The sequence below is a fragment of the Typopeltis vanoorti genome, chromosome 21, assembly GCF_054136105.1.
Source record: "Typopeltis vanoorti isolate ZY-2024b chromosome 21, IOZ_Tvanoo_1.0, whole genome shotgun sequence".
In the NCBI taxonomy this organism is placed as follows: Eukaryota; Metazoa; Arthropoda; class Arachnida; order Uropygi; family Thelyphonidae; genus Typopeltis; species Typopeltis vanoorti.
The window spans coordinates 65,961,400-65,984,335 of NC_143569.1; the positions used below are offsets into that span (position 1 = coordinate 65,961,400).

The window sequence follows — 22,936 nt, forward strand, 5'->3', positions numbered from 1 at the left end:
CTAAATGGGATTTCGTAACCAATCAGGATTTTGTATTTCAAGTAGTGGAGTCTTTTTTATTTTTATTTTTTATCGCGAGCACGAGATGGAATCTACAACAATGATTCACGAGTTAGAAGATCACGTGTATCATTTATTATGCATTGGAATATTGTTGATTTGAGGCATTTCAGGTACTAAGTTTATTTTATGTTTATTTCTCTTTTCTGTATGTTCAAAGCATGATTTGTTTCTAAACTTTTGCGCCTATCTTAATATTAGTCCAAAGAGTATTTTTGAAGAATGCTGCGATTTCCTATGTTCGTTTTTATTGTTTCCAAAATGGTTTATGAAACATGGATTTCACAGAATTCTTCGGTACCTTACTTTTTTTTTTAATACTTAGTCAAGTGCTACTTAGGGTTAGATAATCCTGGTAGAATCCTCTGATTAGGGTTGCATCCTTGCTGCATACCCTCAGGGCGAGCATTTTATGCCTGTAGACGTGTGTTCACAGAGCAGGTTTGCATGCTTTGAGGCACGAAAAATCCAAGATTTATACAGAAAAGAATCCCCCAACTCTATGAGATCAGCTAATTCATCAATCGAAAAGACCAGATAGTGTTTTCTCACTTCATACGATGAAAAACCTGGGTTTTACAAACGGCTCGTCTATGTCACGGAGGCCTCTACGGAGGACCTCTAACAGGTAAACATAATAAAGACTTAAAACTACATAAAATTCAAAGTATATTCGAGGTAATTAGATCGATGGTTGGATGGTGTGTCTGATCTTCAGAGAGTTGAAGCCTCCAGAAAAGCATACAACAGGACTACATGGCGAGGACTGGAGTGGCACATCACCGAGCATCGGAGTAACTATACGACATCTGTGGATGTCCAGTAAACAGATGACGATGAGTGATCTGTAGACATAGTAATCATCATGAGATTATCATTAAAAAAAAAATTCTTCCATTCTGAAGAGGCCTAATATTATTTTCATTTTTCAATCACATTCATCAATCTTTTTTTTTTTTTTTTTCTTGCTGTAAACTATTTCCTCTGATATCTGATTCATATTCCCGTGTAGGACGCCAAGAACCCTTTCTCTGGTCTCATCGGTGGTGAAGGGTTTTTTTCCTCCCCCCAAAAAGTCAAACTGGTGAGGAGAACACACGTAAGTTACAGTCCTAATATACTGGCCTCGTAATCTTAATTGCTTCAGCCATCTAACTATCTGACTCGAAAATTTCTTATTTCTGCATTGTTTTAACACTTTCATTGCCAAGCTGAAAACTGGAATTTCGTGTGGTGGCCAACTTTTTTTTTTATTTTTTTATTTAGTTAACGACGTCCACGCGATAACGCGTGATCGGCCATTTGGTGAGAACTCGCATCGCGCGCGATATCGCGTGTTTGGCAATGAACATATTAAGAATCTGAAATTGTTCCTGAAATAGCCTAAAGGTTCTCAAGAAAATATCAAAAATGTTCCTTCTTCCCAACTTTCGCTTATTGACTGCACCCTGCCCGCGATACTTATGTGCTCTCTCGGTTTGCTTTTAATATTTTCATAAATTATAAAAGGAATAGAACTCCATTATTAACATAAAAAGCACCTTCGAAGATAATCAAAAGATGTACCCCAAATCTTAAACATTTACGTCTTTTTTTTTTTTTAATTCTTATTCTTATATAATTTGCTCACAAAGAAAGATTGTTTCTTATGGTTGTGAACGTATGCAATAATAATTTCAGGTAGGATTGAGATGCGAGGAGGGTTAGCTCTCTCCAAAAACTACGAGTATCTACATTAAATCACACTTGAAGTCCAAAAGAAACGAGAAAATGTGGCAAATCTAAAACTTGCCACTAAAAAAAAAACATTTAACATAACGAAATTAAGTAGTTAAGAGATTTAATTAGTTAAAAGGTGTTAATGAAAGTTTTTATTTACAAAAAAACTTAAAGATTATAAATATTAATTGTCCTTTAGTATTATAAAATTTAAATACTTAGAAAATGTTTTTAAATAATTTCTGAAAAAAATCAAATATAAAAATATTAAGAACTATAAATAACAAAATTGAAATAACCCTCCATACATCATATACTATGTTGCCCTTTTAGACTGAAATGTACTGATTTGTACACTTCGATCTTCGCACATGATGTGACCTAAAACTTGGAAAACAGATATATCCATAGAGTCAGCACACCTGTATACTGTCAGTGGCAAGTTCAACCGTCGAAGTTCTAGACTTCGACGGTTATCATAGGAAGCCATGTCGGTAAGCTATAAGTTGGTGTCATTGATAAATCATTGCATAATACATCACGTGCAGGAAACATCACAGTAGATAGAAATGCGAGGATGCTATCGCAACGCGAAACTCACAAGAAAACTCAAAAAGCTAATACCAAGATACCAAAGAGTATTCTGAAAGGTGATTTACTGGTATTTTCCTGCTTCATCCACTGATAATATACGAAGTTCTTGTATAATAAGATGATGTCTATGGTTTGCATCGACAGTTGGAATAAAATAATATAGAAATCTTTTGACTGTGCTGTATAGAGTTACAACTTACAACATTACTGACCTAAGGGGTGAAGCCAAAGCTTTTCATATTCCCCGCTACCTGGAAAGAAACTGTGAGTGGACATAGTTTTATGAGCTAATTGCTCGCCCTGAGTGGGCTAGGAGATTAGTCCTCAGTGTTGCAGTTTAGGATGGCTTTGGTCTTTTATGATTGAAATAATCCATTGCGTCATAATCTGCAGCCAATTGGATCAGTGTGTTAGGGTGCACAGATGCTTCTGAGAAGAATTTGATTGCTGTAGTCTGCATGAAAGTGTAGATATAAGGGATATTTGTGTCGCGATGAAGTTGCACAGTACGTACGAACCATGGGGCTTTCGGGATCATTCTGAGACATTTATTTTGCACACGTTGCAACTTAAGAATATTAGTATTAGCGGTATGACTCCAGGCTGGTGAAGCGTAGGTGAGTATTGGACGAACCATCAGTTTATAGAAGAGTAGTTTGATTCTGGTGCTCAGCTTACTGTTCCTGTTAATTAGCGGGTAGAGCTGGGCTATGGTTTTTGATGTTTTTACACAGACAGTCTTGATATGGGAGCTGAAAGTCAGTTTTCTGTCTAACAGTATGCCAAGTTATTTGATCTCAGTTAGCCATGGGATTTTAGTGTTGAATAGCAGGATATCTTCTTTAGGAAGCATTGATCTTCTAGAGAATAGGACGGCTACGCTATTCAGGGGATTCACTTGGAGTCGCCATTTGACGAAATATTGTTCGATTAGCAATAGGTTTCTTGCAGTTTCTTGACGGCTAGGTGCGGCTTTAAAGACCAATATCGCTGTATGATCAGCGTATAGGGCTTTGATTGATGATAATAGATTGTGCGGGATATCATGCAAGTATATGGAAAATAGAATCGGTGCTAACAAGGACCCTTGTGGAACTCCAGCCAAGATGCGTTTTTGTGTCGAAACTACCCCACACATCCTAACTTGCATGCGCCTATCGGAGAGGTATGCTTTGATTAGATGAATGATTCCCATTGGTATACCAGTTGATATCAGTTTGTATAACAGACCATAATGCCAAACCTTATCTAATGCACTGGCCATGTCAAGGAAAACAGCCCCAGTGCATTGACGTCAGTTAAAGCGTGTGGTGATATTTTCCACTAATCTGTATATTTGTTGCGTGATGCTATGAAATTGGCGGAAGCTAAACTGCTCCTCAGGAAGGATATTTAGCTTGCGTACTGATTCTTGGAGTCTGATAAGAATTACCATCTCAGCAATTTTACCGATGTTTGAGATGAGGCTGATTGGTCTGTAACTTTGAGGCAATCGAGGGTCTTTTCCGGGTTTATGGATTGGTATTATGTCCACCAGTTTCCAGTAGGAAGGGAAATATTTGTAGTGAAGGATGGAGTTAATTATATTTGTCAGATGCACAATAGCTCTACGCGGTAGTAGCTTTACCACCTTGTTGGAGATACCGTCAGGTCCGGGGGCCTTTTTGTTCTTAAACTTCTTGATTATATCATATATTTCAGCAGGCGATGTGGATGCAATTTGAGTGGAATATGTGACAGAAGATTTGAGTGAACATCTGACGTGTCCATGAATCTTGTATATGTGATTGAAATCCAGATGATCGTAGGAAGGTTTACACTGCATTTCTAAATGTTTTGCTATTGCTTCAGCTTTATCTGCATCGGTTTGGATAAGACCCGAATCTGTTTGGAGGGGGGGGGGAGGAGGTTTGTTTCTGTTTTTAATCTTTCTGATAAGATTCCATATGGAGTGGTTATCAGGAGAGATGGAGGTCAGTGTTTCTTCCTAAAGTTGATTTCTATGGGCTGTGAGGGCACCTCTCACTGCGAAGTTGGATCTGTTTAAAATCCGTTTGTCTTGTAGCGCCCTAGTGTTGGGGTATCATTTTCTTGCTTTGTTTTTTTCCCCTGATCAGGTTCATAATATCCTCTGGCAAATGGTTGAGTCTGCGGGTAGTTGCGGAGATAGTAACTGCTGCACAGACTGCATTAATCTGTTCAGTTAGATCTTTTACAGCTGTTTCAGTTTCTTCTTTGGATTTTATGATGGGTACAGAACCAATATATTTCGGGAGTACCTTGGAGAGCCTTTCCCAAGGAATGAACGAGTGAGGGGGAGACAGCTTTTCTAAGTTTACCAAACTTAACAGTATTGGATTGTGATCAGATGATAGCTCATTAATCGTCATTATAGTGTATTGGAGTCTGATATGCTGTAGTATGGCTATGTCCAAGACATCAGCCCGACCATAAGTGTTGTGATGGGTGGGCTCGGCGGGACCTACCACAAGCAGGTTGTTGAATCCAGCATAGTTTGCTCGTATGTGTCCGTTTTTGTTGGTGAAACGGCTATTCCAGAGTGGATGATTGGCGTTTAAGTCTCGGGCCAGTATGGTAGGCTCACTGGTATCCAAAATGGCGTTCAACTCAGAGGACAGTAATATTTTTTGTGGAGGATTATATGCTGCGAAGATTTTTAGTTTGCCAGCAGAACTCGTGAGAATCTCAATGCCGGTGACCTCGAGGTTAGTGGTAGGAGGGATGTTTATAGAATGATGAGTGATGTAATTTTTAATGAAAATGGCAGTGCCGCCTCATCTGTGGGGTAGTCTGTCTGCTCTGTACAGTTGATATCTCCTAATTTTAGTGTTGTCTTAAGGTCTTAGGTGCGTTTCGTTTAATAAAAGAACATCCGGCTGATGTTTTTGGGCGAAGTCCTGTAGTTCTAAGATCTTACTCCTCAGTCCGTTCGCATTCCACGCGATGATCTCTGGGAGTCTGGTTTTAATTTATTACTGTTCATTAGTGAGTGCTGAGATGATAGTTTGTGTATCCTTTATCCTGGAGGAAAGTGAGGGGTTGGATCTACTAAAGTCCAGCAGAATATTTGCTAGAGAGGCGGTTATGATAGCAGTCAAATAGATAGTGGCGCTGGTTGAATCTTTTTCTGGGTTGATTTTTTTTGTACGAACTGCGTCTGCATATGTCTTGGACTGATTCTGTTGAGATGATCTTTTAGATATCTCTGGTGTTGCAGAGGATGGATTTCTGAGCGTTTTTGGTTGTCCGTGGGGGAATGTGAGGTTGCGGTCTCAAGGATAGGTCTGCTGGGGGGGAGAAGGAGAGTGTGCCTGCTTCCGACAGTCTGTTTTTCGGGTTTTGGATACAACCTCTATAATTGGCAGTGTGATGGTCGCCGCAGTTGGCGCATTTTGCCGGAGTAGGCGGCAAAATGCGCCAACTGCGGCGCCAACTTTTTGGATTTGTACATGTGCTGGTAGGGTGGTTTTTTGCACATTTAAGGCATTTGAACTCTGCCTTGCAGAGATTCTGAGCATGACCGAATCTTTGGCATCTATGGCATTGCCCAGTTGAAACCTTCTATCTCAAAGGCTCTGGGGTGATTTGAGGTCATAGATGTTTTTATAGACTTAATCTATCTCTATTAAAACTAGAGGCATGGGTGTTTTGTTCGCTCTAGTCATCTTGTTAACCTTGATGGGAGGTAGGTCCTGGAGATGGAGGTCAGCCTCTATTTCGTAAGAGGTTATATCCTCTGAGAGACCCTTTAGGACCGCCTTCAAATTTCATTCCGAAGCAGAGAGAGAATGTGTGGTATTAGATATTATTTGAATCCAGTCCTTTTGTAAGTTTCCTAAAGTCTGTTACAGTAGCGGGCTGAATCCTAACGCCATCATCCGTGTTTTTAGCCGAGTCATTCTGTATTTGTAGGTTTGACATGATGGACCTCAATTGTGTCCATTTCCTTTTTTCCCGGAGGACAATCGGAGGTACCCTCTCTTTGGGGATGACTGTGAGATCAGATTGGGAGTGTCCTCTTCCATACCTAAATCCATAGAAGGGGAAATCACCAAATCGAGTTTCTCCTCAGTCTGGGAAGTGTCTTCACACTCTTCGATTTCAGCCAATCATTTTCAACTTTTTTCAGTATCTTTTTGAGAATGCTAATCAGACGTCCTTTGGTGCTGAGCGATTTAATATAAGCATCATCTTCTTCTACTTCACACATTTGTGAAGAATTTAGTAAAGTAAGCCAGCAATGGCGGTTAGGCCTACCGAAACGCACTCTTATAAATACAGTTCACTTACCTGTGTGTGTTTAGTTTTAATAACCAGAAGCACTTATATACTATTATACTATTAAGTCTTGCAGATACTGGTTAATGAACTCACTGACTAAAGATACGCGTGAACTACGTTTAACTACATTAAAAAACCAATTCCAAAATTCACAATCAAAACATCACTCCACACGCGCCAAACAAATTCCTCTACTGCCATTAACCATTCGGTCTTCTTAAAAGAACTGGGAGATGGACTGAGTCCTTGAGTCATTATCCCGTCATCTGAATGAAGAAAATCTGTGTGTTATTGAGCTAGAAGCTCTAGTCATGGCTGAGTAACAGCAATAGCCAAGCCTCAGTTAAAACTTCATTTTTGGGCGGTTGCATTCGTTGCCCTGGAAGTCCTAAAAAGGACACCAATGTTCCTTCCGCTGTATGTATAGAGATTTTCTTATAAGGACTGACTTAAAGGGGCGAAGCAAGAATGCTTTTCATCTTCCCCGTTATCTGTAGAGAACAGCGTAGGGATAAGGTGTTATTGAGCTATTAAAGCTCTGATCATGGCAGGAGAATAACAGCAATAGCCGAGCCTCAGTTAGAACTTCATTGGCTACATCATTGCCATTCATTACCCTCCAAGGGTATTCAGTGCATCCTTTTCATGTATGTATCTGTATAGAGTTCTGATCTTAACTTAATAAAATAATTTTTTTATGAATTGAAAAGTGTGGTGTCTGAGAAGGTGGACCCATAAGCTACGGAAGTGTGTGCATTTAGTTTATTCTGAAGTACAGTGCGGTTCCAATACTTATTTTGACACGTGTGTATATTGGTTAATCCAATTAGTTCAAGTGAATCCACACACACACACACACACAAAAAAAAAAAAAATCAATAACGAATAAGATAATTTATTTTTAAAAAAGAGCAAATGATGATGATTATTTTTATTATCACGAAAACTTCGTCTATACCTTTCATTTAAATAAATATAAAGTAAATTCATCACACATATTGAATCAAAATACACATATCGGAAAAGTTTAGAGATTATTATTTAAAAATATCTCTCGCTTAAATAACTATGGGAATAACGAATTACATTTCTGGCTAGATGGGTGAAGCAAAATTGCTTTTCGTATTCCCCTTTGTCTGAAATGAAAACTTTGAATGGAGTGTTTATGAGCCACATGCTCGCCCAGTGAAATTAGCTTTGTTCAGCTGGACTTAAGATATATTTTGACCTCTTATATTTGTATTTGTAGCTTTCCGCTTCATTATATTCCGAAGCTTCCTTGATCAACGGGTTTGGGCGGTTGCTAGTCTTGGTAAAGAACTTCACTGCTAGATCTAGAAGATCTAGAAGAAGGGAAGAGATGTAAGGAATGTTGACTTCTCTATGGATCTGGGCGAAATAAATATGGTCCTTATATCCTTATAAGGACTGACTTAAAGGGGCGAATCAAGAATGCTTTTCAACTTCCCCGTTATCTGTAGAGGACAGTGTAGGGAGAAGGTGTTATTGAGCAATTAAAGCTCTGATCATGGCAGGAGGGTAACAGCAATAGCCGAGCCTCAGTTAGAACTTCATTGACTACAGCATTGCCATCCATTACCCTCCAATGGTATTGGATTCTATTCGAAATAAATATGGGCTGTTAAATGCATCAATTCATTATAAACATATTAAATTATTATATTGGTGTTTTTAAAAATGTTAATGATTATTAGAATTAATGAAATATATATTTATAAAATATCATAATATTAAAGATATTAATAAACTCTAAAAATTTATATATATTCTTTTAGTTAAATTAGATTATACAATATTTAAAAAAAAATTGAATTGTACCATACAAACTAAAATCATGATATTGCATAGATTTTCACTGAATAAATGTCTGTAATATAATTCATGGTTTAAAATGCCTTCTGACTTGAATTTTATTGAAAATGGTTTTGGAGAAAAAAAAAGAAAAAAGAAAGAAAGAAAAAGACAAATTCTGCACATTGTTTTGAGAGAATTCTCATATTATTTCCCGAAAATGCAATTTAATAAAAATTAATTTTTGATGTATTGCATGGAAATTAAAATATGCATTAATCTCTTAAATGCGATATTAAGAACTTCAGAGTCACTGAAAAACGGATGTTGAATATTCAACCTTTTTGTTGATTTTAAGCGGCCGTAATATTGTACAATAGGATGGGTAATCACAACTACCTCACACAGATGTGAAGATGATAAATGCCACTAGAGAGCGAATGAGTGTAAAAGCACAATTTTAGTACCGAAGTGCAGCAACGTATAACAGAACACTATAAAAATATAAAACTGATCCGCGAGGAGAGGAAAGAAATTAGAATTTTTTAAAAAAAAAAAGTCATAGAATATTCACGATTAAATATTAAAGAAGATAGAACACATCGAAGAAACGAAATTAGACGTGCAGCTAATAAAATTTTTTCACACTCTCAAGTTGTGGCAAGGACATCGCATTTGGAGAATCTGTACCCAGCAAACAGCGATGATAGGAATAATAAACTGACGTAGTTGAAGAGGGTTATGAGAAGATGCGAACTAGATACAGAAAACTAATGTGGAAGTGAAAGTAGCTCCGAACAAGTAATACTTGTAAACACACAAGTAACTTAGAAATGCATTTTAGAGATGTACGTGTGTATACTGAAGAGAGAGAGTCTATGTTATGCATAAATATATGCATATTTCCGTCCATAATGTAGTTTCCCATTCCTTGAATGTGTGTCATTCCACAGGCGCATCATACGTCATAGAAACAGCAGTGAAAGTTGCAAATGAGATCATTTATTTTGCGACTGTCTGGCAAACTAATTAATAAGAGGAAGTGGGCCAACCGACTGCAGGATATTTTTGTTTCCAAGTACATTTACATAGCCTGGCCCTAAAGAATAAGAGTATGAATCCGTGAATAGAAAGGTTCACCGAAAAACAGGCATTAGATTCGCAATCATTTTGAAATTCTAATTTAGACACTTTCTTCTCCTCTTCGTTTAAATGAATTACCGTTAATCGTTTAAAAAAAAAAAAAAAACGTGATTTATATAAGCACAGAAAAAAAATATTACAGTGCGAATTTTTAAACCATTTTTTTTTATTTCTATTAAAATTTTATTATATCATTAAGTTTGCACAATTATTTTATAAAAGAAATTCTAAAAAGTTTGAAAAAATTCCAACAATAAAAATTTTTCTAAATTTGAAGTAATTTTACATTTATTGACATAAAAGAATGTCAACTGTACTGTTCTGAAGGTCCAGTTGTCTGTTCTTACTGACTGGCGACAAACGTGCCGTCGTCATCAGTAAATTTACTGGTACTAAATAGGAATCTTAATGCTTCCAATTCTTATTAGATTAATAAAACAGCTTAAATATCATCGTCATCATCATCATCATCATCATCATCATCATCATCATCAAATTCCTGATATATACCTTCAAGAGAATCATACGAGTAAAAATGTTTTGCACTATACTTGACTAACACTTCTTCTTTGAGTGCCATCTCTTATCGGAGGTCGGCGACCACCTTGGCAAATTTTGAGCGATCCTCAGCCACTCCGAACAGTCCCTCAGAGCTCATTCCAGTCCACTGTCTGATGTCTACCAGCCAAGATTTTCTTCGTCTTCCTTGTCCTCTTCTTCCATTTATCTTCCCTTTTATAATCAATTGAAGTATCTTATATTTTTCATTACGAAGTAGGTGACCAAGATATGCAGTTTTCCTTCTTTTTATGGTATCTAAAAGTTCACGTGATTTGCCCATTTTGTTCCAATACTTCTTGATTTGAACGTTTTTGCTGTCCATGGGATTTTTAACATTCATCTGTATAACCACATCTCAAAGGCTTCGAGTTTTTTTTATTGATGTTGTTTTCAAGGTCCACGTTTCTGCACCGTACAGCAGTACAGACCATACATAGCATTTAACCATGCGTACTCTAAGCTCTAAATTTAAGTTGCGGTTACACAGCGTTGATTTCATCACGAGAAATGTTTTTCTTGCCATTTCAATTCTAAATTGAAATTTTATTTCCATTTCTGGATTGCATTCTTCATTTAACCAGCATCCGAGATATTTAAACTTTGTCACTCTTTCTATTCGTTTCCCATTTAAATAAAGTGATGAATTAAGAATTGGTTTCTTGCTTATGACCATGAATTTAGTTTTGGTGATATTTATTTTTAATCCCATTTTTTCACTCTTTTCATTCACTAGTTCGAGAAGATTTTGAAGATCCTGAATATTGTCAGCCAGGAGAGCTGTGTTATCAGCATATCGGATGTTACTGATGATGTCGCCATTTACATTAATCCCTTCCTCTCTTCCTCTTAAGATTTTTTGAAATATGGCGTCTGACTATATGTTAAAAAGAAGAGGTGACATCACACATCTTCTTTGCCTTACTCCTCGTTTGATGTTAATGGAGTCTGTAATAATGTCATCAACTTGAACAGATGCCTTTTGGTTCCAATATAAGTTTGGAATGATCCTGATGTCTTTACCATCTAATCCAATTCTCTTTAATAGTGCAATCATTTTAGCATGTTGGACTTTATCAAATGCTTTCTCAAAGTCGATGAAACAAATGAATATTTCCTTGTTTTGGTCACTACATGTTTGGAATAAAATTTGAGAACAGAAAAGAGCCTCTCTTATTCCCAAACCGTTTCTAAAGCCGAATTGGTATCACTGGTGGTGTCTTCACATTTTCTGTATATTCTTTTTTGAATTATTTTCAGAAACATTTTGAGAACGTGACTCATTAGGCTGATCATTCTATAGTCATTACATGTTTTGGCATTTGCTTTTTTAGGTAGCGTGATGAAGGTCGACTGTAACCAGTCTTATGGGATTATGCCTGTATCGTAGACCTTATTAAATAGCTTTCCTAATATATTAATGTAGTCACCTTCTAATAACTTTACTATTTCTGCTGGTATTCTATCCGAGCCCAAGGCTTTACCATTTTTAGCTGAGTTTAGTGCACATTCTACCTTTGATCTTAGAATGCATGAACCTTCCATATGTTCATAAGTATTTTCTGGGTTCTGTCTGTTATCAATAAAGAGTTCTTCTACATATTTCACCAATTCTTGTATTTTGTCATCTTTTTCGAATATTATTTCTCCCTTTTTTTCTTTCGTAGGATACATAGCTGTTTTTTATTAAATATGCGTGAGGTCTCTTTCAACTTTTCGTATAGATTAAAACTCTCATGCTTTTCCTATAGAAATTATATTTCTTTACATTTTTCATTCATCCAGGTTTATTTTGCTTCTTTGATCTTGTCTTTAATAATTTTCTTAACCTCTTTATATTTTATTGGACTGTGATTTTTATATGATCTGCGTTAATCCATGAGAGAGAGAATTTCGTCAGTTATCCAATCTTTCTTTTTTACTGCTCTATCAGGATACAAAGTATTGGCCCATTTCTCTATGAAGACAGATTTTAATTTGTCCCATGATTCATCAACCCTCATGACGTCATCATTCTTCATAAGTGCTATCTCTTTATTCAGATCGTGACACAATTTGTTTGTAATCTGTGGGTTTTTAACTTTCATAGATCAAACCTTTTTTGTCGATGATTCTAAAGTATAGCTTTCAGTCTAAGTTTTAACCTCTGTCACCAGTAGAAGAAGCATGGATCTTCGAAATCGTTGATTAGCAAGTAATCAATTTGGTTTCTGATCGCCAAACCTTCGGGATGATAGCTTAAACCATATGTTTGTGACTATCAGTTCCTTTTCTTGACATAATTGTATAAGACGGTCTCCTCTCTCGTGTCTTGTTCCCAGTCCATGTTCGCCAACTACGTCTCCGTTTCTACCTTTCCCAACTTTAGCACAGAAATCACCCATGACGATGTTAATATCATGTTTTTTTTTTTTTTTTTTCATTAGTTCTTTTAACTGATCATGAAATTCTTCGATCTCGGGATCGCTCTTGTCAGCAGTAGGGGCATAGACCTGTATAAGATTAATATCTAGTGGTTGACCTTTCAGTTTTAATAACGTCATCCTATCTGAGTAAGGGTAGAAGGTCAACAGTGACTTATTGACATCTTTGTTTAATATTATTCCAACTCCATTTTGATGTTGTTTTCAGAACTTCCAGAGTGATACATTGCCATGCCATTGACTTGAGTTTTGCCTGATCCTGGCCACCTAACTTCACTCATTCCTAAAATCCGAATTCCAAGTCTTTTCATTTGTTGGATAGCGTTTCTTAGCTTACCTGCTTCCTACAGGATTCTAACATTCCTAGTTTCTAGTTTTAGTGGACACACCATTTTGAGCCCGGAGATTCTTCTCACCCCTGTCCCATTATTTAAGGGACGCCGGGAACTTGGGGCCATTTGTGTAGATTTGCTCGCTATGGTGGTGAGTCTGGAGAGAGAGAGAGAGAGAGAGAGATAGAGAGAGAGAGAGAGAGAGAGAGAGAGAGAGAGAGAGAGAGAGAATAGAGGTAGTAATTTCTCCATTTACTTTCTGCTCCGCAGTAGCACAGACGTACACAATAAACTGTATTTGCCATCTGCAATCTTTTCATCACAAGCTTTGCCTTCATCAAGAGATTTCAACCTTGTGTCAGTAGTGGCAAAGCTGCTTCTCTTTGTCAGAGGATCGAATTCTTTTAATTTTCCGTGTAGCCGTAGGGGCCCCTAAACAGTTACTGACAGCTAAAGCCAGCTGAGCCCAGGTTGTTTATAGAGATCTGCTCCTCTTAAGATTCTTCCGCACATTTTACCGTTGGGATATGAATTCTCTTCCGCTGATTTGTCCGTTGTTCTGCTCAGAGGTCCGTTAGTATCCCTGTAAGGATTGTACCTTACGGAAGGTCCCAGGGAGCACGACGTGGACGTGGACTTGTCTCACTCCACTTGATTAACACGGCCCTCTAAAAGAAAAAAAAAATCCATTTAAGAAATTATAACGAATGAACTCCAAACAAAGAATGTTTTTAAGTAGTAGTAGTTCGCATCTTACCACGTACCAAACTTGTTGTAATGGAAACATTATAATAAAATAATCCAAAATGCTGCTGGAGCGAATCTGACCACTAGGTGTCTAAACTTCAACCAACTGTAACTCCTGTTTTTAGTTGAATATTATCAATTCGCCAGTTTTATCCAACAGGACAGATTATCGACCACACTTCTTCCTGGGCTATTTCATCCCTGCCCAAGGCTAACGGACCCACAGCCTCTTAATTGGAAACGCAAACCACTAGACCAACCAGAATGACACGTAAAGATCTGCAAATTTTCTTTTTTGAATATAAAGGTTCCATGCCCTTAAGGTTTTTAAAATTCCCTGTCCACACATACAACGCTTATGATGATGAGCTTCGGATGTTTCAAATCATACATTTTAAAATAACTTCCCTTTTATATCTTTTTATCACAGTTGAACATTATTAGCCACGTTGAATGAATGTAAATATATTTAAGTGCACTTAAAAATATTCTCACTGTCATTCATCTTTGTAATTCTTTCTCTCAAGCTTCTTCCACCCACTAAAATACTAAAAGAAAAGAACAACAGTCAGAAAAATAACCAAAATACTTTACTTATTAGTTTTAATATAAAGAAAAATTATTTAATTTTGCACTACAAATGAAATAAAACAAACCCATCGTTGATTTTATCCATTGTGTTATTCGCACATTGTTCATTTCTTTCTTTATTCTATAAATTGTTGACTTCTCTGTTCATTCCATACTTTGCTAATTTAATTTTGTTTATTTTGTCCATTGTTGTTTTCTTTAGTTTGTTTTCATGATTGATCGTAGTTTATTATTAACAGTAATAATACTATTGTTGGTTTCTTTCTGTACATCGTTGATTTCTTTGTATATTCTGTTCATTGTCGATTTCTTTTGTTTAATTTTTGTTTTGTTTTACATTGTTGATTTCTTTTTTCATTCGCACATTGTTCATTTCATTCTTTATTCTATAAATTGTTGATTTCTTTGTTCATTCCATACACTGCTGATTTCATTTTGCTTACTTTGACCATTGTTGGTTTCTTTTGTTTTGTTTTGTTTCCATGATTCATTGTAGTTATTATTAACAGTAATAATACTGTTGTTCGTTTCTTTCTGTACGTTGTTGATTTCTTTGAGCATTCTGTTCATTGTTCGTTTCATTTTCGTGATTAATTGTAGTTGTTATTAACAGTAATTTCTGAAGATCAGAACATTACGAACGTAATACAAGTATGAATTTCAATCCCGTACGTGGTCGGAGTTTACTTAAGATTATTTAAAATATCAAATTAGCAGAATTAAGGTCCAAGAGATAATTACAGGTAATTCATTTTAATTCAATAAAATTATTATTTATTTCAATTTCATTATTTTATTCCAGTTAAAGAAAAAAGTTATAATTTTTCTTTTATTTATTTATTTATCGCGATCCTTTTCTCTAGGAGTGCTCAGAGATTCATATATTTTTAAACAATCTCAGAATCAGATCTTAAAGCCATGTTCATTAAACGAATGTGACTAATTCTTCTTCTGTTTATTGGTAGGAACGACTCGCTGGTGATGCAGGCAGGAAAGCCTGAATCCCGCGGTAATTTTCATAGCATCCAGGTGATGTTGGGTCTCCAGCAGTCTCCATTAGTTCAATCTAATGACATGGTTTCTTCCATGCAACACACCCTTCCTGCAACCTCTGGACCTTTGGGATTTCCTCCTCACAACACCATCACTACGGCGGCATCTTCAAGACTAAGAGAGACTTTGACCAACGTCACGGGAGCGGAAATGGTCCACAAAGACCACGCAGGTAAAGTATCCCAATAAGCTACGAATAAATCGAAGTCGCGATATATTATCACGTGACTGCTTTATAATATTATACTCTATACTACACAAATGCCAACATAATCAATATGCACATTTTTTTTTTTTTACACAGAACCCACCAAAATTCCGTCTACAGGAGAAAAAAGTCAATCATCAGCGCCACCTGTGGAGAAAACAGTGAAAAAGAAAAAAACAAGGTAAGTATTTAAATTCGAAATATAGAATAGAAAATGCTTTATTATTATTATTATTATTATTATTATTATTATTATTATTATTATTATTATTAGGCGTTTGAAGGATTCGAAAGTATATTATTAATGAAAATTTTAATGATTAAATTATGCAATTATAATTTTTAATTTTGTAATTCCACAGAACAACCTTTACTGCATATCAGCTGGAAGAATTGGAACGAGCTTTCCAAAGAGCCCCTTATCCAGATGTGTTTGCTCGTGAAGAATTGGCTCTTCGGCTCAACCTCAGTGAATCTAGAGTTCAGGTACGTTTGCCAGCGATTTTGTCTTTATAATTCTACTTTCGGAAAACTTATGTTATGAGCATAAAATGTGATAAAACATTTTATACTCTTCCGATATATTACATTTGATGCAAATATAAATCCATCGTTGATTTTTATAATTTTACTATACGTTATTTATTTATTTTAATTGTAACAATTGTAAATTGGCCAGAAATGAATTGATTACTATATAATTGTGCCCATAAAAAATTCTTATACAAATATAATTATTTGATGTTAATTTCAACAAGTAGGGCGCATGCACAAATATAGTTGTTTATTTTGTATATTTCCACAACGCAAAAGTGCATGCAAAAGCATTTGTTTCTTTTGATAGTTTCAACAATGGTGAATAAAAAATAATTGCTTCTTTTGTTGTTTTCAACAATGTCGTGCATGCGCAAGCAATTGTTTGCTTTCGCTAATTTCAATAATGTCGTGCCATGTAACAAACAACCGTTTCTTTTGTCGGTTTCAATAATGCGTCACGCGGTTTACAAAACAAGACAATTAAATGATCACAAACAATCATAAAAGTTTACATCATGAACGTTTGAGCTATAAATCAAATTCATGCTTAAATGAAGATGTCGGCGTATGAAAAGCGCTGATATGTAACAGTCACTTAAAACAATTGAAACAAACGATTAACAAAAGTAGCAATAACACACATGACGTGCTCGCATCATACGAATGACACAACTGGTGACGTGATCTATGAATGGTGCAGCACGTGCTAGATAATTATGACTGGATCACGCAAATGTGATGTCAGCACCGGGACAATTTCATGCATGGCCTGAATAAAAATATCGTAAAAAAAAAAAGTAATAATTATTGAAATAATAGCTCATCTACTTCAGGACCAGGAACGTCACAAAAAGTAGTACTGCTACTATTCTCTTCCCAAACGTGATTGTTAAGGGACATATCATTCAAAACATTTTAATGATTCATTTAATTTAGTTTTTTTTTATTTAATTGAATTATATTTTTCATTTCAATACTGTTCGAAACGCTTATATGTAAATGATATAAGAATTTTCTTAGAATTTTCTTTACATGAATAAATTTCTTTCTTCTTGAAATTGACGCTTTTATAATCACTTTTATAATGTTAAATGCTGAGATATTATTATTATTATTATTGTTATTATTATTATTATTATTATTATTATTATACAATGTGTTTATGTTGCAGGTTTGGTTCCAGAATCGGCGTGCTAAGTGGAGGAAGAGGGAGCCGCCAAGAAAGACAAATTACTTACAAACAGGTACATTTTTCACAGATAGAAAGAAAAGTATAAATGAAAGAGAGAGAGAGAGAGAGAGAGAGTGAGAGAGAGCATGAGCATGAAATAACAATAAGAACATAGAGAATTAAAGAAAAGAAGAGGAGAGGAGAGAGAGAGAGAGAGAGAGAGAGAGAGAAAAGCATTTAGAATTCACTTGTTAAGTCTCATTCAATTAATATTTGTTTTCCTTTTATATTTTCCATTTCTCCTTTCTCTCTCTCTCTCTCTCTCTCTCTCTCTAATCCACTGTGTCATTTCACACATGAAATATTAAAATTTACATTTCTTTCCTAGGAACCAACACATCCTTGTCGAAGGCATATCCTTCATCTTCGCCTACCCTGCCAACCTTAAACAATAACGTGGATTCGTGGGCCTTCACTAGCAATGCGTACGATTTTGGCTTCCAAAGTCCTCTTTCCGCATCTCCGTACACAGGATTTTCTAACAATCCGCACACATCTCTTGCTTCCAGTGCTCCCCCGTCTGGATTCTACAATAGCATGCTTCCTCCTCAGTCCATGGCCATATCGGATCCTCTTCTGCCAGGCATAAGACCCAGTCCACCTGCGGATCTGCAACAGAAGGCTTTGTTAGGCGGTGCCACAAATCCTGCATCCTATGGGCCTACCAATGGAGAAAAGAAAACAGGATTAGGATTAGAAACGGAAAGTCCCGGAAGTGACGCACATCGTTTGACTGCACTTCCTCCTCTGCTATTGAAGACGAAGGATAACACAGTTTCGCCTCTACCTTCGCTGGATTTCTTCACATGAACTTTGCATTCATCAGAGGGTCTCCATTAACAGTTTTAATGAGGGATGCTAATCCCCATCCTCCAAGTGACATCGGATAATTGTGACTAAGAATGTGACTTTTTTTCTTGTTCATTATTTCATAAAATCTAATCACATTATATGAGTGTCATATTTTTTTTTTTTTTTTGTGGAAAATTCGGTTTAGTACATTGTAATCAAACCTATTTTAGAAAATCTAGTCAATAAATCTTTATATTTTCCATCTATTAAACAAATTATTAAAAAAGAATTCGCGGGCAATTATTTTTTATTTACATACTGTGTTCTATTATTTAATATTGCAAGCATTTTAATGCAAAAAAAAAAAACTAGCGTGAAATAGACAATCTATAAGTCAACAATTGAAATATGTCGCTTTTATCCTATTGTTCGCGCTGGTCATTGTTGCGTCATTAGAAAGAGACATTCGATTGTTATTGTTTGTTATACAATTTATTTTTGCTTATTTTCTTTAATTCTTTAAAATTTTATTTTTTGTTTTAATAATTCTTGTAGTCAGCTTGTAGTATAGTAGTAGAACAGGAAAGAAATAAGATTTAAAGAATGTACATAAATTACATCGTATGCAGCATGGTAGTTTATTTTTTTTAAATTTTTTTTTTGCTAATTTATTTTTAGATTAGATTAATTTTGATTGAAGAATTTTAAAACAATGTGCAGATCTCTTATACGTTTAATATTAACAGCCTGAGCTCTGTAAGTTTTTTCACCATATCACGCATGAATAAGTATTACTGAACAGTCAATTCATTGGAACTTATTAAATATCAATAAGATGTAAACACTTCTTTTATTTAAAATGTATTTACTGTGAGTGTTGGTCTGTTTGTAGGTAATGTGTCTGGTTTTGTGATAGGATAATAGTCATGCATTTAGAAATGATGCCTTTCTGAGCATAAAGTCAAAATATGTATTGTCGCTATGATATAATTCTGTCTGCAGTCCCATTCTTATCTCTACACATTTTAATTTATTTATTATTATTATTATTATTTTAAATTATTCTTTAATTTGTAGAGGATCAAAAACATTACACGATATAAAAAATAGTATTATATCCCTTTAGTAAATTATAAAAATAAACAAATAATTACAATTAACTACTTAAGTAATTATTAATTCTTAATAATAAAAAATAATAATAGAAACAAAAATAAATAATATGAATTAATAAAAATTAAATACATTATAAACCAGTTTGCTGACCTCTTTTATTCCCAATGTGAGTAACCAACTTTCACCGTTTAGCCATTCACCGATAGATGGCTTAGGACTATCAGTGATTTTAACTGGCATCGGGGAAGAGAGTAACCCTAACTCTATATGTAATTGTCTGAAATATTATGAGTTCTACGGTTCGATTTTCTTAAGTTGCTGGATTCAAAAATCAGATTGTCCGGGAGAAAAAGCCCTACTTGCTAGTGCCAAAGATTAACTTGGCAAGTAGTCCACGAAACGTTTAGAAAAGGTCCTGTAGTCGGTGATCGCAATTGAATTTAGAATGGTCTGTCTTCAGGCGACGTAGAGTCATATATGCACATGTCATATCCACGGGGGCTACATTGGCCTTGAAAAAATAAATAAATAAAATACACGTATGTCTGGGATGTACAGTTTTATCAGTAAATACCTCATCCTCGCTGATCAATTAGATACAGTAATATATCGATTAGATATATTCACCAGACATTTCCGTTAAACTTATTTTCGGTTAGTTATCAAAGTTCGGTTAGACTTATTGTTGAAATGTGCAACAATTATTTATTGATGTGTTTGAAGTATTGTTGCTTCGAATAACTTTATTAAAGTTTGCTACAAAACCAACAATATTTGGACAACAACAATTGAAAAACAACAATAAGTAGCGCTGCTCAATTTCAACAATTCCCAAAACTATCGTCTGGAATTCTGCATTGTTGCACAAATTCTTGTATAATGATCAGAGAGAGAGAGAGAGATTTCGTATTCAGTATACGACTTGGTGTATAATTGTTATTGTGATAAATACTGTGTTGCAATGTTCTGTGACTCTATACTAAGGAAAATGAAAGTCTTGTTTCACTTGTGTAAGTGTTTTTAAGGGTGATATACCTGGCTATTGCCAATAGTGCCTTACTCATGTATTTTATACCACTTTGTCGCGTAGTTTGATTTATGTACCAGTGAAATGAGTGTTATGTGGTGAGTAGAATTTCAATAAATGTAGTCATTTGTAAATTTGTGTGTATGTATTATTTCTTAAACATGAAACAAAATAATTTTTTGGTGTCACTATATGTGAGATCGCGATAAGAGGGAAAATTAAATAGAACTTTATTTTATTGTCGCAATTAAAATAACATTTTTGGTTTCACCTGTGCTAATTAAATACTTTAAATATTACAAATACCCTTGAGTCTGGGTATAATCCTGTATGAGACCACCTCGCTGCTAACTGGAGGCCTGAAGTGGCATGAAAAAAATCCATGTTTTCGGACGATGTAAAAAAAACACGAAAGTTATGAAATTGATAAAAATAGAAAAAAAATATCCTTGGCCCACCCACGGCTTACGAAAAATCTTTCGTGAGTAGAAACCGCATGAAAAACATTAGCCTGCAATTACTTGTAATACAAAGAAAAAGAAACATTTTTTTTAATCAAATGAAATTATTATGTCACAATGAAATTAAAACGTCATCTAATAACGTCACAGAAGATGTAATCACGTGAATTTGCAGATGCTGATAAGAGTCGGTTACTTTCATTGCTGTTACAAAAATGGTTTTGAAATGTCGTTCGCCAACAAGCACAATTCGACTCAAATAAATACGTGAACCAGAAATTTGTTGATAATAATAATAATAATAATAATAATAATAATAATAACATTCTCATCCTTTGTGTGAAAGACAGCAACATTTAAGTTATCTTTGATCCAACAATTATGGTAAAAGTTATAAAAAATTAACCAAGAAAAACGGGGGAAATTATACTTTTTTGTATTGAATAAATCTTTGGTTTATTTTTCTACATCAACAGATTTTAATTAATCCGGATATCGTGATTATCCGTCCTTAACAGTATTGGATTTCATGACGCTATCATCCCTCTTTACAGAATGGAGCATCGTCTATTGCGGACCATCTTCATTTTACGTACACAAGCAAAATCTCACATTACTTGGAAAACACGAAACCAACTTCTCGTTTGATAAGCAAACGCGAGAAGTTATTTTCTTCCAATCGTACACAACCAAAAGATGTATCCTACTTTTCCTTTTTCGTACATATTTCTTCGCATTTGAATTAAACAACTTATGAAGAATAATTTCAGTCTTAAGCACAGACGACTGGATTATTTTGAGCCAACGAACGAACGGTCGCGATGTAATGATCAGTGATCCAACAACAATATACACTGATTGCAAAGAAGTCAACGAACACCATGGTGTGAGGACCAAGCAGCCATGGCACCCACCTTAATAAGATGTAGAACCTCTTTTCGCTGCAGTGACTGTTACAGTCCTATGGGACATATTTTCTACAAGCGTATGATTGCGATCAATGGAAATTTTGGGCATTTTTCCTGTGGGCATGTAATGAGGTCCAGACTATTGTGAGCGTCCCTTGACCTCACCCGACGCTCCAATTCATTGCCACGAACACTGAACTCCGAGAGGTATCTGAACATTCTGAACAATGCAATGCCTTAAGACACGCTGCATTGTCTTGCAGAAAGAGACAATGGTGAGTGCCACCTATGAATTTCATAGTTGGGGGTTACGCATTCGGAATTCAACGGGCGCCATAGAGTGTAGTCTAGTAAGAGACGTTCCCCGGGCATCCGCAATACCCACAGACGTCTACCCTGTCCGGTAGAGGGTGTAGCGTGATTCGTCGCTCCACAACACAGTTTTCCAAGCTCCCACATTCCACTGTACACACTTTTTTGCACCATTGAAGACGACTTTATATGTTGGTTCGGGGTGATGGGTGGTTTGCATATTGCGGTCCTAGCATGGAAACCCATGTTGTGAACCTCAGTTCTGAATGTTTTGGGGACACATTCAGCGATGCCCGGAACTTCGCATTCAACGTGTCGGCCGACAAACGGTGGTTTTTACATATTATCCTTCGTAGCACCCTATGGTCGTGATCGGTGAGTGTGGTGGGTTGTCCTCTGCGGGTAACTTGCAGTTGACTCCCTCTGCTTCTATCTCAGTAAAATGTCACTGATTGTTGACCTAAGAATTTGTCAACAATTTGACGAACAGATAGGCTGGCAACATGGCATCCTATCACGACGCCTCTTTCAAACTTCGTCAGTTACCTTCTTCGGCACTGACTTGAGAGCATCACATTCCTTCAATTTATACCGGCTACAAACGTCTATATATATATATATATATATATATATATATATATATATATATATATATATATATATATATATATATATATATATATATAAAATTGCTTGGTTATCCTAATATATATATATATATATATATATTAGGATAACCAAGCAATTTTATATGCTTGGTTATTTTAGCTCCTAATCCCAAGTATGCAAACAATTAAGTTTGCGCCTGAAACAAAGTTCAAGTCTAAAGATGGTACAACACCAGGGCAACTCATTGTAAAGGTGGCTAAAGCTTTGATCACTATTCTTAGTATTTTCCCATAATGTAAAGCACATCTCACTAGAAGATGTATACTGCAATGCATTATGGGTGGGGTCACTACCCAGACCGGTTTCGACCTTTTTTGAGGTCTCCTCAGTGAGTAGCTAGA

At 35.7% G+C, this 22,936-nt stretch overlaps 1 protein-coding gene across 2 annotated transcripts; it reads left to right on the plus strand.

Annotated features, from left to right (window-relative positions):
* The first annotated feature begins 34 nt into the window (after positions 1-34).
* LOC150094936 (uncharacterized) lies at positions 35-19,103 on the plus strand. Of its 2 annotated transcripts, none has more exons than XM_090411323.1 (6): positions 35-173; positions 15,247-15,506; positions 15,639-15,723; positions 15,905-16,028; positions 17,251-17,323; positions 17,639-19,103. In XM_090411323.1, the coding sequence occupies exons 1-6, from the start codon at positions 139-141 to the stop codon at positions 18,118-18,120; spliced, it is 1,059 nt and encodes a 352-aa protein (XP_090267449.1). In that variant the 5' UTR covers positions 35-138; the 3' UTR covers positions 18,121-19,103. The 2 variants fall into 2 exon arrangements, with proteins under 2 accessions (XP_090267449.1, XP_090267450.1); XM_090411324.1 differs by lacking the exon at positions 35-173 and adding an exon at positions 1,075-1,159.
* Positions 19,104-22,936: the final 3,833 nt, after the last annotated feature.

Coding starts and splice junctions, on each gene's coding strand:
- LOC150094936 (XM_090411323.1), top strand. CDS start 139: ATGCATTGGAATATTGTTGATTTGAGGCATTTCAG. Junction 174..15,246: donor GTTGATTTGAGGCATTTCAG/GTACTAAGTTTA, acceptor GTTTATTGGTAG/GAACGACTCGCTGGTGATGC. Junction 15,724..15,904: donor GTGAAAAAGAAAAAAACAAG/GTAAGTATTTAA, acceptor GTAATTCCACAG/AACAACCTTTACTGCATATC.